The sequence below is a fragment of the Myodes glareolus genome, chromosome 11, assembly GCF_982192425.1.
Source record: "Myodes glareolus chromosome 11, mMyoGla1.1, whole genome shotgun sequence".
In the NCBI taxonomy this organism is placed as follows: Eukaryota; Metazoa; Chordata; class Mammalia; order Rodentia; family Cricetidae; genus Myodes; species Myodes glareolus.
This window is the reverse complement of record NC_142036.1, coordinates 24,840,652-24,858,309: the sequence shown is the minus strand read 5'-3', so window position 1 is coordinate 24,858,309 and position 17,658 is coordinate 24,840,652. Positions and strand designations below refer to the sequence as shown.

Below are 17,658 nucleotides of genomic sequence, written 5' to 3'. Positions count from 1 at the left end.
GTTGAGCTCTAAAATCCACATTTAAAAAATGGGCGTGGCGGCTTGACTTGTAATCTCACCACTGAGGAGATGAAAGCAGGTAGGGTCCTGGCTAGCCAGACTAGCTCATTGGTTCCAGGCCCTCCAAATGCAGGGTGGTCTCACTCCAAGGTTGTCCTCCAGCTTCCACGTGCACACACATGTACCTGCAGGTGCCCACACACACCAAGAGAAACACTGGAGCTTGAGCAAAAGTCCAACAGCCCATCTTTGGATGCTACAAAGACATGTATTCCCTAAGTTCCCAGAGCTTTCCAACCATTTCCATGGTATGTGAATCATTACTTTGCCCTCAGGTACCACAATCCAGCACCTTGCACCTCGCACATCACTGCAGGGATTGAACCCCAGGTTCAGAAAGCCTTGGTACCAGCAAAATGGCTGCCTCAGTGTCAGGGTCCAGTGCCAGCCCAGACCATAAATTATTTCTCCAAACCATAAATTATTTCTCTGGACCAGAGAGGAGGTGTGGGATTAAAGACACAACTTACATGACTATATTGGGAGGGAGTTTCCAGTGATCCTTCATGAAGTCCTAAATTCACATCCTGAAAATCCACCCGCATTTATTCTCCAAACAGCTTTTATACCAAAACATAAACTAAGGGGGAAATTCATTAGCATTCTGTTTCCTAGGTAACTAGGCGAATATCTGAGGTCACATCTACACCCATCTATGCCCATTTTGTTACATCTCCCTACCTTCCTGCTCTGTATGCCAGCTCTGTCACGTAGGCCGAATTAACACCTCTATCCCAGGCGTCCTCCAGATTACAAAGAAGGAGCAGAACAGCATCGGCATATCCTGACCCTTTGTCTGTAAAGGCCTGCTGTGAGGCCGGGTGCAAACTATGGCTTGGAAGTCTAACCGCCATACAATGTAGACACATGGGCCTGTATAATATATGGCCCTACTCCTCAGTCAAAGGGACAGGCCCTTCTTTACCGGAACTTGGGCAGCTGAGCCAAGACTTGGCATGGTGCCACCAGTCCCTGCCAACTGCTGGGATTGCATGACATAAGGTTCTGCTTCTCCAGCCTTGGCTCTCTGCAAGCTGCAGAAAACTTTTCAACTTCCTTTTTTTTGTTTTGTTTTGTTTTAAGCCTAAAGCCCTGAACTGACTGACCCATTGCTTCCCTTGCACAGTTGATATGTAGCCCCTCGGTGCCCAGCATCACCTTCCCCTGGAAGTAGCGTTACTTTGAAGAACCTGTGCCCTATGAATTGTCCTGGGGGCAGGCAAGCAGCAGCCTGAGCCCTGGACCTCAGGGGAGCTCCCAGTGCCTGCTCCACACTTGTGAGATGCTATCAAGATATGGAGATGTGTTCTTTTATTCTGTTCCTGCTAGGGACCCCTTCTGCAGCCCAGTGATAAGCTGGCTGACAGTCCTTCCCCAACTGCAGCTCCTCTGCTTTCTCTTTCTCTCCTCTCTCACTCACTGTCTTATCTCCTCATCCTCCCATTCCTCAGCTTGTCCCGACCTAGCCTGCGAAGTGAGACTGGCCAGTGTTCCATACTCTAGAATGCTGCTTTGCTTTGACTAAGCTAGTTCACTCACTAGTGTTGGGTGCCGATGCCTGGCCCCTACTCACTGGAGCACCATCCTGGAGGCTGGAGATGCACAATGGACGAGGCCCCAGTGCTGCCTTCTAAAGCCCAGAGTGTGATGGAGCGCTCAGCCAAAAGCATGGAATGGCAGTCCTGACGCTGGTCCCTGCCATCAGAGTACCCAGTAGGACTAAGGGACACAGGCATCCTGCACACGTGAGTTTCCTAAGACTTAAAAGGCCAGTCTTAGAAGATTAGCGAGAACCTGGCAGGGAGGGAGAAAAATCCTTCTAAGCAGAGGAAACGGCATCCACTAAGACGCAAGGGTAGGGCAGCACATTTGTCCGGAAGAAATGGATGGCAGATGGAGTGAAGACCCAGTAGAAAATTCTAGAAAAGATATATGGGGCATATCTCCCAGGCCTGAGTGTCCTAGGCAAGCGATGATGGGAGAGCGTAGCCAGGCATTGGCAGTTCTGGACATCAGCTACCCCATGATTTTGTCCTTCATCCACATGTCTTACAGGACTGTGACATGAGTGTGGAGGGAACTGAGCTCAGCTTGCTGGGACTACTGAATAGCTCACCTTCCAGGCTGCCTGAGGATCCTTGCTAGCAAGACCTCAAGGGGACTGGACTGCTCTACTGAGCTCCAACGCTTACCCCCACAGAAAGCAAGCATATGTGTGTTCTGAGTACCCAGAGTTGGTCACTCAGAGGTTGGGTGCTCTCCTGCAAACCTAAGCCACAGCCTGGCCATCATGAAGAATGGCCCTCGGGTTATGGAAAAAAAATAACCTAACCTGGTCACGTCTTACTCTGTGGCTACGATGTACAGGGTGGGAGCTTTGCATGTTATAGAAAGTCACATGAAATGTCATCATCTTGTTATTGTGGTGACGGCTGGGTATTCTGGGCTGGCTGCCAGGTGCTGCAGAGTCTTTCTAGAGTCAAGCTCCATGGTGAGCAGCATGCTTCCTTGGTGCCCAGGGTTGGGTAGATCACAGCTTGCGTTCTATCATGGGGTTGGACCCTGCTCACACTGATGGGCATACAGCCTCAGGCCACCAAGGTGGCCAAGGCCCATATCTTTGAACATGCTATCAGTAGAACTGGCTCTGCGCGCCCCTGCCATGTTCTGACTTCTCCTTTCACAGTCAAGAACCTGTTGTGGCCATGCCTGATGGTGCAGGCCTGTCACCCCAGCTGCTCTGGAAGCCGATGCAAGAAGATTGAATGTTCACGGACAGCCTGGGCAACTTAAGATGAATGAAATGTATGCCCTGGCATTGCTGAAGCATGCATGGGCAGCCCATGTATAGAGGTTCTGTTGAAATTATCCATATTGGGTTTCATGGTCTAAGTTGATGAGGACAACTGACCAGGTCTCTTCCTCAAGAGGGTACCTTAGTGAAACCCTTTCTCAAATTTTGAAAACGGTAAGCCAGGCGTGGTGGAGCACCCCGTTAATCCCAGCACTTGGGAGGCAGACAGGCAGATCTCTGTGAGTTCAAGGCCAACCTGGTCTACAAAACAAGTTCCAGGATAGCCAAGGTCACACTGAGAAACCCTGTTTTGAAGAAAAAAAAAAATTAAGGACTAGGGATATCCCTCAGTGGTAGACCACTTGCCTAGCATGTAGGAGGCCCTGGATTCAATCCCCAATACCAGAAAACAAAACATAGGTGCTGTTATGTTCTTAGCACATCTCTTGCTGGGGCAAGAGCCACCAGCCACCCACTGATAGGCAGGGCAACCGAGGTGGGAAGTGGTGCAAGTTCCTCAGAAGGAGGCAACGGGTTAGTTTGACCTGTTCAACCTCCAGCATTCTGTTACCTCTGCGAGTACATTTTAGCTGCGTCACTGCCTTCATCTGTAAAGTGGGAACGAAGCCTATGCCTAGGGCTCATCAAGACAGTCCCCGTACAACTGCAGCCTTCATTCCTTGGTGACACCATTAGCACTCCTTCACATAGCATCTTACTGAGGAGCCGTGGGAGAGAAGCCGTGTCCACCATTCTCCCAAGAATCCTGCATAGCCTGGCTAATGTTCTTCCTTAAATGAACTTAAAATGAACACATTGAGCAGGACCTGGGTCCCATGCTTCTCTCCAAAAAGAGCCACTCTCATGAGTTCAGGGTAGCCTATTCTCCAGAAGTCAGAGCCCTGTATCTTTTGGGAGGCCCTGAGCATCCCTGAGTGTTTGCTGGTATATGATACCCAGAGGCCAAGATCTTTCAAGCCAGGCCTTGCCTTGGTGGCTTTAGTCACAACGAGGCTATGAAGACTGGTGGGTAGATAGCCAGCGGGGCAGGGCTTGCTCAAAGGTAGGAGCTGTGTCCTCACTTGCCCCATAGCCTAGCTCCTCATTGTCAAGACCCTCCCAAGTCACAGCAGCCTGTAGTGGACAGCTATAGGTCCAATTCTATCACCCATAATTTTCTGGTTCCCTTTTCCTGTGTGTGCCAGCTGCAGTGGCAATAATGAGTTCTAGCCCCTTCCCATCTACCATAGGGTTCCCTCCCAGCACCCTGTGATGTTACTGCTGAGACACCCATTGGAGAGTCAGCTAGACCAAGACCTAAGACACAATCTGCCCAGGGTACCCGGCGGGAGAGCTGCAGGCACAACTTTGTTCCCTCTGTCCCCACCATGCCGTCCTCCCACAAGCCCAAAGCTACAGTCAATCCCACCCGAATCATAGTTCTCCATGACAAACTCTCTCCTGGGCACAGAACTGAAGCTGGGCTTCTCATGTCCCCTCCCAGCTCCCCTCCACCCTCTGCTGGTGGGTACACAGGGGACTTCCCCTCCAGGCAGGAAGTGGTGGGAGAAGTTTCAGAGTCCAAGAAGGGAAAACAAACCTACATAAAAGCAAGGGCCCTTCCCCCGCGGCTAGGAGGGCTGACTGCCTCTGCTCTGCTTTCCCTCAGGCTTCTGGGACTCCTCGCTGAACCCTCCAAGAGGTCCTGTTGAGCCCCTCAGAGGCCCAGCCCCTGGGGCCCCTACAGCCTCCAGCCTCCGGCCCACAACCCATTACACAAACTGTTCCTGTGAAATCGAGCTGTCTGTGGGAAATGACCGCCTGTGGTTTGTGAATCCCATTTTCATCGAGGACTGCGCCCTCCCGACTGATCCACCACCTGTCAGCTGCCCTCCACGCCCTGTGCCCGCCACCTCGGATGCTACCTCACCCACCTCTAAGGGGTCCCCACGCCGTCCCCCACCTCCACCCCCGGTACCCACCCTTCCTCCAGCAGGCCCCTTCCGGCCTCCTGTGCCTCCTGTGCCCCCTGCACCTGCTGGTCCTTTGCCCAACTCCCCCCTAACGCCCACCTCTCATCTTGCACCCCATGCACCGGGCCCCCCAGGTCACCCAAACCAACCACCCATGACAGCCTGTGAGAGTCTCCCACGTCCAGCTGTAGGCCTGGGCCCCTTTGCGGAAGAAGAGATGAAGCCTGGAACAGCTCCCAGCCCCTTGCAGCCAGCTCCTCCCCCTCCACTGCCCCTGAAGAAGGCTCTTCCAGCAGCTCCTCCCAGACGGCGCATCTCTGAAAGGGTGTCTCTGGAAAGCCAGAATGTGGGAACTGCAACAGACAGGGACCACCCAAGTATTTCCAGGACAGCCTCTCTCAGCCTACCTTCCAAAGGCACTGTGAGCAGTCTTGGGGACAGGCCTTCAAGGACCACAGAGCAAGGCCAGGAAACAGAGACCAAAGCTAGCCCTACTGACAGTATACCAGTGCCTCCTGGGAAGGCCAAACAACCCCCTATTCCGCCACCCAGGAAGAAGCGGGTCTCTCGACAGTTGGCCTCCACCCTTCTCAGTCCCTTGGAGAGCCCTGAGCACCCCATTCGAGAGGCATCCTCCGAGAAACCAGCACCTGGTGCACCTTGGGAAGGCTTGAGTCCAGCCCCCCAAGCTGGGATGCAGCACCCCGCTACCCAGACCAGCACCTGTCCCCAGAGCTCTCCAGAGTTCAAGGGTTCGCTGGCCTCACTCTCAGACAGCCTGGGTGTGCCTGCCTCCGCCACCGACCAGGACTCCTACTCAACCAGCAGTGCGGAGGAAGAGCTGGAGTTCAGCAGCCCCAACGTGAAGAAGAAACCCTCGATGATCCTGGACAAGGCCCGCCACCGCCTCAGCTTCGTCAGCTTCGCCAGCGTCTTCCACGCCTTCCTCTCCAGCGACCGCAAGCTGTATAAGAAGGTGGTGGAGCTGGCGCAGGACAAGGGCTCCTACTTTGGCAGCCTCGTGCAGGACTACAAGGTGTACAGCCTGGAGATGATGGCCCGCCAGGCATCCAGCACCGAGATGCTGCAGGAGATCCGCACCATGATGACCCAGCTCAAAAGCTACCTGCTACAGAGCACCGAACTCAAAGCCCTGGTAGAGCCCAACCTGCACTCGGAGGAGGAACTCGGTCAGTGCCAGCTTGAGAGGGTGGGAAGGGGGGAGGTGCATCGGGACCCTCAGGCAGCCCTGGGCACAGAACAGCCTCTGGAGCTGCTTGCCTAATGGCCTCGTTTTTCTTCCTCTGCTACTGCCCCACAAATCTCCTGGGCCCAAATCCCTCCCTCAGGCTCCACTTCTAGGGAGCCAACTCCAGGCAGCAGCCCACTTTCCTGACCATTCCTATCAGGCAACCCACCAACAACAACCCTCCCCTCCTCCACCAGCCTCTAACCTAATAACCTTCAAACCTATCTGCAATTAGGATTCATGGTGACCAGCTTCCCTTTGGCACCTCCACAGCTGTGTATATACTGAAAAGACTCAGGCAGACCACACTGCAGTAGCTGGGTATGACAGCATCTACCTGTAGTCCCAGCACTAAAGTGGAGGCGGGAGGATTGCGGGATCAAAGCCATTCTCAGCTATATAGTGAGTTAGAGGTCAGCCTGGACTCTCAAAAAGCAAAAGAAAACAAAACAAAAAAAAAATGTATTGAGAGATTTGGGGATTACCTGATAACCATTACTGCCCCTGCAGGCACCGACCTCCTCCTTGTGGTCTTGCACCTTTCCTCCTTTACCCAGTAATTAAGAGCATCAGTTTTGGACGGGCAGTGGTGATGCACGCCTTTAATCCCAGCACTCAGGAGGCAGAGGCAGGCACATCTCTGTGAGTTTGAGACCAGCCTGGTCTACAAGAGCTAGTTCCAGGACAAGCTCCAAAGCCACAGAGAAACCCTGTCTCAAAGATGCTTTGACACTGCAGGATGACGATTCATAGTGAGAGGTCCTAGGGAAAGAGACTGTTAAGCACCGCCTTCCCTGGAGAGAGGCTGGGCTTTGATTGCTGGCTCCTGAGGACTGATACAGTCACCAGGGCACAATATTAGGGCACAGGAGTAAGGTGGTGGGTGGTATGTTGAGGTCTAAGACTGGCATTGTGTCCTCAGGAGGCTGTAGCTATGTGTGCACCCCACTAAGATTAAAGGGCGCACCTGGGCAGGATGCTCAGGGTGGTACATCAGAAGGCCACCCACATAACCCCTGACTTTTTCCACTAACAGTTACTACGTCCCTGAGACCCAGGCATTACCCTCACAGAGCTCGTCTGGGGAGGAAGTGAGTTATATAAGTAGTTTGACAGAGCCCTATGCCTCTAGCTCCTCACCTGTTGTACTGGGAAATAATGGCAGCAGGCAGATCACAAAGTCCCTCCTAGACTCAGGGAGGTCTCATTGTGACAAGTGTCAGGTAATCTGCAAGAAAGTCAGGAAGCCGTGGAGGAAGATGACCCAAGTGTCAAAAACAGGCAGGAAGTGAGGTTTAGAGGCCCTGGGAGAGGTAGGTCACAGCATCATGGCCTCCAAGGTTTAGCATTTCTGCAAGGGACCAGGCTGTGGCAGGTTCAAGACAGGAGTGCCAGGGCCTCACGTGTGCCCAGCATGGCTCTGGTCCTTGAGCTGAGGAGGAGCAGAGAGACTCAAGGAGAGCAGAAGTACTGTCATGACAAGATGTACTGGGAACAGGTAGGTGGGCAGGCACCCTGGGCACAGATCTGTCCTTGGAAGTGGGCAAAGATCTGACTGGCCTCATATGGGCTCTGAATAGCTAAAAGCCAGTGTGAGCATTCCGGGAGACCACAGGCCCAAACCCTGAGAAACCAGGGATTCAGTGTCAGAGAGATGGCCTCCCACCTTGCTGAACATCCAGGAGGGGGCAAGTGGAGGCTGCTGAGGCTGAATCTACAGTCGGGAAGAATGGGGGCTGATGACAGATGTCTGGAACCCAGTAACACACAAACAGCTACACGACTATAAATTAAACCGTGCCCAGGAAGATCGCAGGTGGTGTGCAGAAGAGGAGACTGTGAAAGGGCACAGAAGGACATGGAAGGACATGGACAACTCAAACAAAGCAGCCCAGAGGCAGCTGTGGTCAGCCATGCACGCCAGAACGGAGGAGAAGTGGGAGGGGTCATGCCGTAGAGAGGATGATGTGGGGAAAGATGAGACACGCAGGAGGGTGATATGCCAGGCTGTGAAAGTCATGCTAATCCCCGAGGTGAGGAGGAGAGCTATGAAGAGGGAGAGGTGATCCAGAGCTATCCTAGTTCTGGATTGGGGCGGGGCCAGTTGTATTAGTTACCCATCGTTGCTGTAACAAAATGCCTGACGAAAGCAACTGGAGGAAAGAAGTGTTTGAGGATACAGTCCTTTGTGATGGGGAAGTCATGGCTGCAGGAGGCATTTGGTCACCCTGCATCCACAGTCAGGAAGCCAAGAGTGATGAATGCTGGTGTCCAGCCATTTTCTCCTTATTCATCCTAGGACCCAAGCCCAGAATGGAAGATGCTGCCCACATTTAGGGTGTATCTTCCCTCCACCTCAGTTAACCTAGTAAGAGCCAAGCTCACTTAACTCCCACCCCACAGGTGGATCAAGACTGCAGCTTGACTCCAGTGATAGCCATATGGCGAAGGGCAAGCCGTGGGAATAGCTGTATAGCAAGGGGGACGTGAGATACAGAAGTCCAAGGGCAGAGGCAGGCCTGGCAGTCTGGAGGAGCAGTGCTGGCAGGAAAGCAGGAGTGAGTGACGAGCCAAGTCACCTGGACTTGAGAAGGGCAAGGGGCATGAAGAATAATCCTACCTTTAGCTGGAGATATGGCTCAGCCGTTAAGAGCACTGACTGCTCTTCCAGAGAAGCTGGATTCAATTCCCAGCACCCACGTGGCAGCTTACAGCTGTCTGTAACTCCAGTTCCAGGGCATCTGACACCTTCACACAGACTTAAGTGCAGACAAAACACCAGTGCACGTAAAATAAAAATAAGTTATTTTAAAAAGGAAAAAGGATAATTCTAACAAGCCAGGTGGTAGTGGCACACAACTTTAATCTCCAGCAGTCGGGAAGCAAAGACAGGCAGATCTCTGTGAGTTTGAGGCTAGGCTGGTTGACAATGAATTCGGGACAGCCTGGGCTATAAAGAGAAATCCTGTCTTGAAAAACCAAAACCAACAAAGAATAATTTTACTGGGCACCCAAACCCTTAGTACACAGCTGCCCAGACTGTACACTGCACAACTGCAGTATGTCCAGAGCCTTCTGAAGTATGTGCTCATGGCAGGCTCTGTTCCTGGCTCTGGGGGAAACACTGCATTGGAGAGACCAGAATATTAAGCATGGGAAGTTCTGGTGCCAGTGCCTCTGCAGTGTGTCTCTCTGTCTTGCATATCAGAGCTAAGTAAAAACCAGGGACAGAAGGGCTGTGTTGCCAGGCAGCAGAGCCAGGTGGCAGGGCCTCTGCAGCTGCTTTCTTCACCTTCGTGCTCTCACCCCTGCCCCCAGAGGCCATTGTGGAGTCAGCCTTGTACAAGTGCGTCCTGAAGCCCCTGAAGGACGCCATCAACTCCAGCCTGCTGGAGATCCACAGCCGGGACGGCTCACTGCAGCAGCTCAAGGAGAACCAGTTGGTGATCCTGGCTACCACCACCACCGACCTGGGCGTGACCACCAGTGTGCCTGAGGTGGCTGTCATGGAGAAGATCCTGCAGAAGCTGAGCAGCATGCACAAGGCCTACTCACCTGGGAAGAAGATCTCCATCTTGCTGAAGACCTGCAAGCTCATCTATGACTCCATGGCCCTCGGCAACCCAGGTAGGCAGTCTGGGCCCCTCCCACAGAACTAGGGCAGGACGGGAGTGGGAAGCATTCCCTGGTGATGTGGGCAAGGAAGGAACCATTGCCTCCTGCTGCTGACAAGATAGGCAATAAGCTGGTCATACCTGTGCCCATGCACATCAAGAGAAGGCACCCTGTGTACTGAAACGTGGTGACTCAAACCCAGAACCACTGTGCCTCAGCGCTGGAGGGTAGAAGTTCAAGATCATCGTGGGGCGGGGCTGTGCTCGCTCTAGGCACTGGGTAGGATCTGATCCAGCCTCACTCCAGTCTGAAAACCCAACAGTCTTCACTCAGTATTCCCCTCTTAGGAGGACACAGGACACAGTGGCTCAGGGCTGCCCTACTCCAGTGTGATTTCATCTCAGCCAATCACATCTGCAACATGCCCTTCCAAAAGGTCGCCTTCTTGGCTCTTTAGCTTGTGTGTTCTTAGAGGGGATGGGTCCAGCTATGCTAGTAACTCCTTGTACTAAAGAGAAGCTGGTCTAGACTCACTGAAGTCACCGGGAGCTGCTAATGGAAGATGACCAGGCCCAGCTACAGCCAGGTGGTACCTGGATGTAGGCTCTCTGGGTGAACCTCAGACCATAGTATCTTCATCCTCCAATACGTTGTCCTAGGCGTATACCTGTGGCCAGCTGGACTCCAGCATAGTAAGACCTGGCATCATGATGGCGTGGCACTCTGACCTGTCAATATCACATTGCAGGGGGTCCAGGGAGGAAGGGAAGAGTGGAATGACCAGGCCCTTTTGTAGCCAGTTTACCACAACACTCCGATTGCCCTTTCCACTTGTAGGGCCTAGAATGAGTCACTTATCTCTTTGAGCCAGCCCAGCTTCGTCATAGGAAGAGAAGCTGGATTCTAGGGGGTTCAAGCCACACTTAGCCACTTGCTGATATTAGAAACAAGCTGTGACGTTTGACCCTGGTGCCTAATACCAGCAGGTGCCATACCTGGGGCTAGCCGAGAGACCCCTCTTCCTTTGCATGTTCCTTAGGAATGAGCCACCTGGCAGAGTGGTTGTTGGGGTGGCACTGGGGCATGGAACGAGGTCCCCTCACCCTAGCCAGTTTCCCTCATGAGCCTGGCAGAGGCTGCAGCTCCAGGTTGGAAGCCCTCTTTTGTGTAGGACCAATATGTGTCCTGCAACTGTGAGAGAGCAAATTGAGGCCTGGAGGGCAAACGCCACACAGGGATGAGGCTATGTGATGGCTGTGTTGCCATGGAGACGTGTGGCGAGAAGCAAAGGGACGAGTTTGTCCTTTGGAGGCTGGGGGGTCTTGTGCAGTTCTGCAGACCAAGAAACAGGCCTAGGCTGGGGCTACAATTGAAAACTGCCTGAAAATGTCAGCAACAGTGGGCAGCCTCCAGGATTCCAAGCCTTACTCTCAGGCTGCACAGTCAGCCACAGAGGCCCAAGACCCAGGGAAGGTACTCAGTATGCCTAATGGCGGCAGTGGGAAGCTGAAGGTCAGGGCCCCCTTGTGACTGATCAAACAAGCTAGGGATGTCACTTTCTCTTCTGCGACAATAGGAGCAAGGCCTGGGGCATCCTGCATGAGTGTGGGAGAAGCAGTGTGCTGGGTCAAGTCAGAAAGAGAGGGGCGTGCAAAGGAACCCACATGTCTATCTGGGTATCTGGGCCCTGATGCCTCTAGTTGCATGACAGTCCAGGTAATGCAGGCACCAGCCTCAGTTTCCTCCTGTGTAAACAGATGTAGTCTCTGGGGCTCAGGTGGACTGTGGCTAGTGCGCCGCCAGATACTCACACTTGCTAACTGCCTGTCTGGCCTATGGCTATTTCTAACTGAGGCATAATTTCCCCCAGGACTGAGGTGAAGTCAAAACTGAGGACTCTGCCGTTTCGTTCTCTGAGTCCCAGTTCCCTGAAGACCATGGCTTCTTGAAATTCTTTTACAAAGCCAGACACAGGGACAGACATTCAGACACCATGAGCATTATTTAACTATGAGTTCAGTGACTGAAAGTGGGGAGGAGACTAGCCAGCTTTGAGGAAAGCAGAATGAAGAAGGTATTACTGTAGAAGGGGGCCAGCCAGATACAGTAGGAAGAATTCAGGACAGAGCCAGTGGGACCTGAGATGACAGGCAGCTCAGGCCAGAAGTTCTGAGCCACGAGGCTCAGGCCAAGGTCTAGACTGGAAGTAGAAACCAGTGGGCATCTCATCAGGGGACACCGAATTCCCGTCCACCAAGGCTAAGCCCTGAAATGGGAGCCCAGCTGCTGTAACTCCATCTTGCGCTGCCCCACTCAGACCCTCAGCATCTTGGGAGGAAGCAGCTCACCCACCCACATGGTGCTGTGTTTGAATTCTCATTTCCATGCCCTAATTTTGTATGGTAAACCTATAGAACCTCTGTGTGGGCACCATGTGGGTGCTGTACCCAGAAGCTGTCAGATTAGCCAGGGGCTGTGGAGTTACCTACCACTCAACCTCAGTTTCCCCATTCTTAGACTGTGTGGTCCCAAGTATGCTTGTTCTAATGGTGGAATGCAGGGGCCACTGTCTGCCCACCATGTTCCTGTGAATGAGAAGGTTGGTTATTATAGGCATGGATCAGAGACCAGGAGACACCCACTGAGACTTCCAGGTTCTTATATGCTGAAACAAAGAATTGAACCAGGACATGTGGGTAGTAATAGAAACAGAGACAGTTGATTAAGAAAAGGGTACTGTTAAGAATCCAAGGATGGGAATAGGCCAGAGAGCTAGGAAGGGTCAGAGGCTCCAGGACTGAGCATCCCTGTCCTTTGTAGGTCACTTACATAGCCGCGCCTTCTCCAGCACTTGAAGATCACTGGGCTTTTCTCCTTTGTCATCCCATTTATTACTTCTAGCCCAAGCGAGAGAAAGGTTTCCCTCCTTTATCTGCCATTGACTTTTTGACATGTCAGTCTCAATCCCCTGAACCCTCCTTCCCTATTTTGTTCTCCTACCTCAGAACTACATTGTAGATCCCAATCTTCTGTGAAGCATCTGGGTACTTACCAAGGTGGGACACAGACACCTGCACTCAGACTGGCCCACCTCCAACAGCCCCACCTCCAACAGCCCCACACCAGTTTCACACATGGTATTCTGCATAAAATTTCTGGGAGTGTGTGTGTGCGTATGTGTGTGTCTGTCTGTCTGTCTGTCTGCCCCGTGCATGTGCACTAGTAGAGGTATTATTTTTCAATACTACCTGCTTTTTCATTTTTTTGAGACAGTATCTCACTGAATCTGAAGCTCATAAATTCAGTTTGGCTGGCCCACCAGTGTACTTCAGAGATTCATCTACTTGTTACACACACACATACACGTGCACACACACATGCACGTGTACACACATTCACGCACACACATGCGTACACATTTACACATACACACATGCACACACGCGCACACGTGCATGCGTACACACATGTACACATGCATGTGTACACACACGTACAAACACATGCACGCATACACATAAGCACACATGCACACACACATGCACGTACACACACGCATGCGTGGGTACACACACACACACACACACACACACACACACACACACCATGCTCAGCCTTTGCCGTGAGTGCTGGGTGACAGCCCAGGACATTTTTAAACTGTCATTTGAAACTGATTTAAAACTTAAGATCTTTCAGATCACTGAAATGGCTCACTGAAACAAGGATACCCAGGTACCATTGTGAGTTTTTATCCCAGAAATTGTCAAGTGCTTTCCCCTCCCTAACGCACACAGTTTCCCTCAAATCACATAGGTTATCTCTCTGGACCCTTGTCCAGTCGGTGCTATCCTGAGTCTATGTTACAGACTCTGGGAGTGCCAGACAGGCTGCAGAGCTCTCATGACAGCTATGGGTGTGTCCTTGTGTAAGCTTCTGCAGGTATGGTATAGCATCTCTAACTGGGTCACAGGTTGTCACCTACCTCTCTAAAGGTCCCTGGGAGCTCAAAAAGGCTTAGGAATTAACATCTAACAACCGCTATGTTCAGCTTCCTCTAATGTATTACGTTCCAAGGGCCTTTCTTTTCTTTGTCTACACTGATTTTTTTATTATTTATTTTTATTATCTTAATCATGTGTATGTGTGTGTATCTGTGTGCTGAATTTGTGCATATGAGTACAGATGCTCTAACAGAGAGACGATGGGCCTCCTGGAGCTGGAGCTACAGCCGCTTGGGAGCTGCCTGTATGGGTGCTGAGAAGCAAACTCGGGTCCCCAGCAAGAGCAGTGTGCACTCTTACCTGCTGAGCCATCTCTGCAGCCCCGGGCTGGCATCGGAGAATGCAGGTTTCCTTTCTGCATCGTGTTTACCTAAGCCACAGTTTCTCGTTTTGTCCTTGTCACACTTTCCTCGCAGTTGCTGACTCAGTTGCTTTCTCGCTGCTTCAAGCAAATTCTCCAACCAAAGCAGCAGAAGAGAAAATGGGGTCTTTTAAACCTAGAGTTTGGGCTGGGAGATGGCCCAGAGGTTAAGAGCACTGGCTGCTCTTCCAGAGGACCCGAGTTCAATTCCCAGCAACCACATGGTGACTCACAGTCATCCTTAATGAAATCTGATGCCCTCTTCTGGCTTGCAGGTATATGTGCAGACAGAACACTGTATAAAGAACAAATAAATAAATTTTTAAAAAATAAATAAACAATAAACTTAGAGTTCAAGTTCCAGTCTATCTTGGCTGGGAAGTCATGACAGCAGAAGCTTGAAGCAGCTGGTCGCATAGAATTCCACAATCAAAAAAGAGAGCAATAAATGCTGGCTAGTGTTAAGCTCACTTTCTGCAGCCTACAAAGCCCAGGTCTCACCCAAATAAAGATGATTAGATGATTTGCCTCATCTAATGTGAGCAGGTCCTATGATTGACTTACCCACCTCCCAGGTGATTTTAGTTTCTATGGAGTTGACAGCTAATGCAATCAACAGTTACATGGGGATGATATTTTCTTTGCTGCATCTCAAGTGACTCAGATTCTCTTCAGACTTGAGACTGGTCAATTTCAAGACTAGGCTCCCCCACCCTCCATTCCCTACCCCACTCCACTCCCTTCCCTGTTCCCAGAAGCTTTTGCTGCCAGGTGTCAGGCTGTAGTCTTATGACCAACATCCCTGTGCTGAAGGCCTGGGAGCCCTTCGGCCACAGCTGTAGCCTGTGTTGGGCTCATCTGTGTTCAGCAGAATCCCAGCTCACCTGCTCCAGCACTGCTCCTGGACCCCAGGCTCCCCAGACTTCTGACCCCTAGACCTCAGACTAGACCTCTAACCTCCTAAGCTTCAGGATACCTAAACTTTGGACCACTTAGGGCCTTCGACCACCTAAACCTCTACCCACTCTGGGCCTCGGGCCCTCCTCTCTGAGGAAGAAGCTCGCCACCTGCCTCTCCTGCCGTCGCCACACAGGGAAGAGAAGCTCATGCCCAGCCTATAGGTCCCATTTAAATAGAAATCAAACAGATTGGCTGTGGGTGGGACCAGGAGACAGCAAGAAGAGGGCTACACTCGGAGTGACAGGAGCCAGACGTAACTGGTCACGCCATCCTTTCCTGAAAAATAACTGCTGTCACACCTGTCTAGACCAGGCCAGAATGCAACCCTGGGGCCACATCATGCCAAACTTATCCTGTAATCACTGAGCCAGCTGGTCATCCTGCGCAAGCGCCAGCTCTGGGGATGGCAACTGAGCACAGCTTTGAGGTCCTGGGTCAGGCAGGCTGGGAAGTTAAAAAGACAAATGGCTTTGGATAAACTTAGCATCCATCATACCTAGGAGCTATGGGGTTTCTGCAGACTTTACGAAAAAATGGCAAGAGCTGTTAGGATTTCAGATTCATATTCTGTATGTCTGACAAAGAAGCCATTGGTACCTCTGAACCATCAGAGATAGGCAAGGGAATCCATTCCTAGAGTGGGAAGAATGACCAAAGCATCCTCAGAGAGGAGAGGATGGCAAGAGGGTACCCAATTGAAGATTCTAACCAATGTACATGCAGAAGACGGGGGCTGGAGAGATGACTCAGTGGTTAAGAGCACTGGCTTCTCTTCCAGAGGACCTGGGTTCAATTCCCAGCACCCAAATGGCAGCTCACAACTGTCTGTAACTCCAGTTCTAGGGGACCCGACACCCTCACACAGACATTCATGCAGGAAAAACACCAGTGAACATGGAATAAAAACAAAGTGATAGATAGATAGATAGATAGATAGATAGATAGATAGATAGATAGATAGATAGATAGATAGATAGATGTAGAAGGCACAGAAAGGTCTTGGAAGGTGCAAGGACTGTTCTCCATGTCTTTAGTAGTGAAGTTGGCTTTGACTCTTTAGAAACTGCCGTTGGCTTTGACCAAGGATTCATAGGGCCAGAAGGTGGGATGTAGAGCCAATAGCTTGTTAATGAAAACCAACTTCCCTCATCATCTATCTAACTCCCGACAAAGGCCACATGACCCAAGAATCCACTGATGGCTCAGGCAGGGACAGTAGCTGGAGAACTGGATGGGAAGAGGACTCTTAATGCAGACCTAGGGGCCTATGACATTGCCTGCATGTGGAGGGGACACTGAGTTCTTCTGACTGAAGTCACCCATGTTTGTTGTTGAGACTCCTCATGCTGATATGGCTTTCAAATGTCCCGGGCATTGACATCTGGAGTGGCAACACAAACCCCACCATCTGATGCCACCATGAGCCAGGAAGGCATAGAAAGTGGGGTGAGGCTCTGGGTATCCAGGTGTTTGCTGATCTGAACCAGGGGAGAAGGGTTTGCTTCATCTTCCAGCTCCTGGTTGGGTTACCGTCCATTGTTGCAGGGCAGTGATACCAAGGCAGACAGCAACTGAAAGCCTCACATACAGGGCCGAGAGCAGAGAGAAATAACGTGAGGATCCTGTGCTCGGCTAGATCTCTCTCCCAGAGACAGTCCTAGGGCCCAGCCCATGAAATGGTGTCACCCACCTTGAAGGTGGGTCTCCCTACATTAGTTGACACTTATGACAATTTCCCCCACAGACATACCCGGGGGCTGTTCAGATCCAGGTAATTCCTCAGCCATACTCTCTTTCCAGGTGATTCTAGGTCAATGGTTCTCAACCTGTGGGTCTCAACCCCCTTAGGGTGGAATGGCCCTTTCACAGGGGTCACCGAAACCCATCAGAAAACACAGATATTTATATTACGATTCATAACAGTAGCAAAATTCTTTATTGAAGTAGCAAGGGAAAATCATTCCATGGCAGAGGGGGGCATTCACCACAACATGGAGAACTATATTAAAGGGTCTCAGTGTTAGGAAGGGTGAGAACCACTGGTTGTGGCAAGTTGACATTTAAAGCTAACCAGCACAATCTTTAACCCTGAGCCAGATAAAGCCCTGGCATGCATAGGCTGGCATTGATGCCAGGGAGTTGGACAGGTAGGTGACTCAAGGAATGCCCTGCTTTGCTGTGTCTCTGCCTCCGGCTTTGAACAAGTTAATAGAAACACCAACCCCACCGGCTGAAGCCAGCATGGGCTACTGGAGCAGATGAAGTGGGGTGAAGTCCTGAGGTGTTCAGGTGTTTGTTATGTGGACCAGATGCTCCTGGAAAGCTACCCTTTGTTCCCACGTGATGTTAATTTTTCCACTATTTCTTGACAGGACCCAGAAACCCATGTTTAAGGGCATCAGATCTAGTAGTGGGGGTCTTTAGGGGTGACTTCCAGGAGAAAGAAAGGTATTTGAAGACACAGTGATGTCTGAGGGCAAAGGTCCAAACAATTTAGTCATGAGCCCCGAGCTGCCCCAGGGCTGTTGAATCAGCTACCTGGTTTCAACCCACTCAGCAAAACCAGGGAGTGAGTTGAGAGAGAAGGTGACACACTGTCGAATCCTTCCCACTAGCTCGGCGCTCTGGAATCCACCATCTACCCC

At 51.5% G+C, this 17,658-nt stretch overlaps 1 protein-coding gene across 5 annotated transcripts in view; it reads left to right on the top strand.

The window, feature by feature from the left end:
* Positions 1-17,658, top strand: part of Rin3 (Ras and Rab interactor 3) — a 109,023-nt gene that overhangs the window by 81,530 nt on the left and 9,835 nt on the right. For all 5 annotated transcript variants that reach the window (XM_085697849.2, XM_048449486.3, XM_048449483.3 and 2 more), the window contains exons 6-7: positions 4,524-6,017; positions 9,395-9,703. In XM_085697849.2, the coding sequence (XP_085553975.2) occupies positions 4,524-6,017; positions 9,395-9,703 (1,803 nt within the window). The remainder of the gene's footprint in view (positions 1-4,523; positions 6,018-9,394; positions 9,704-17,658) is intronic.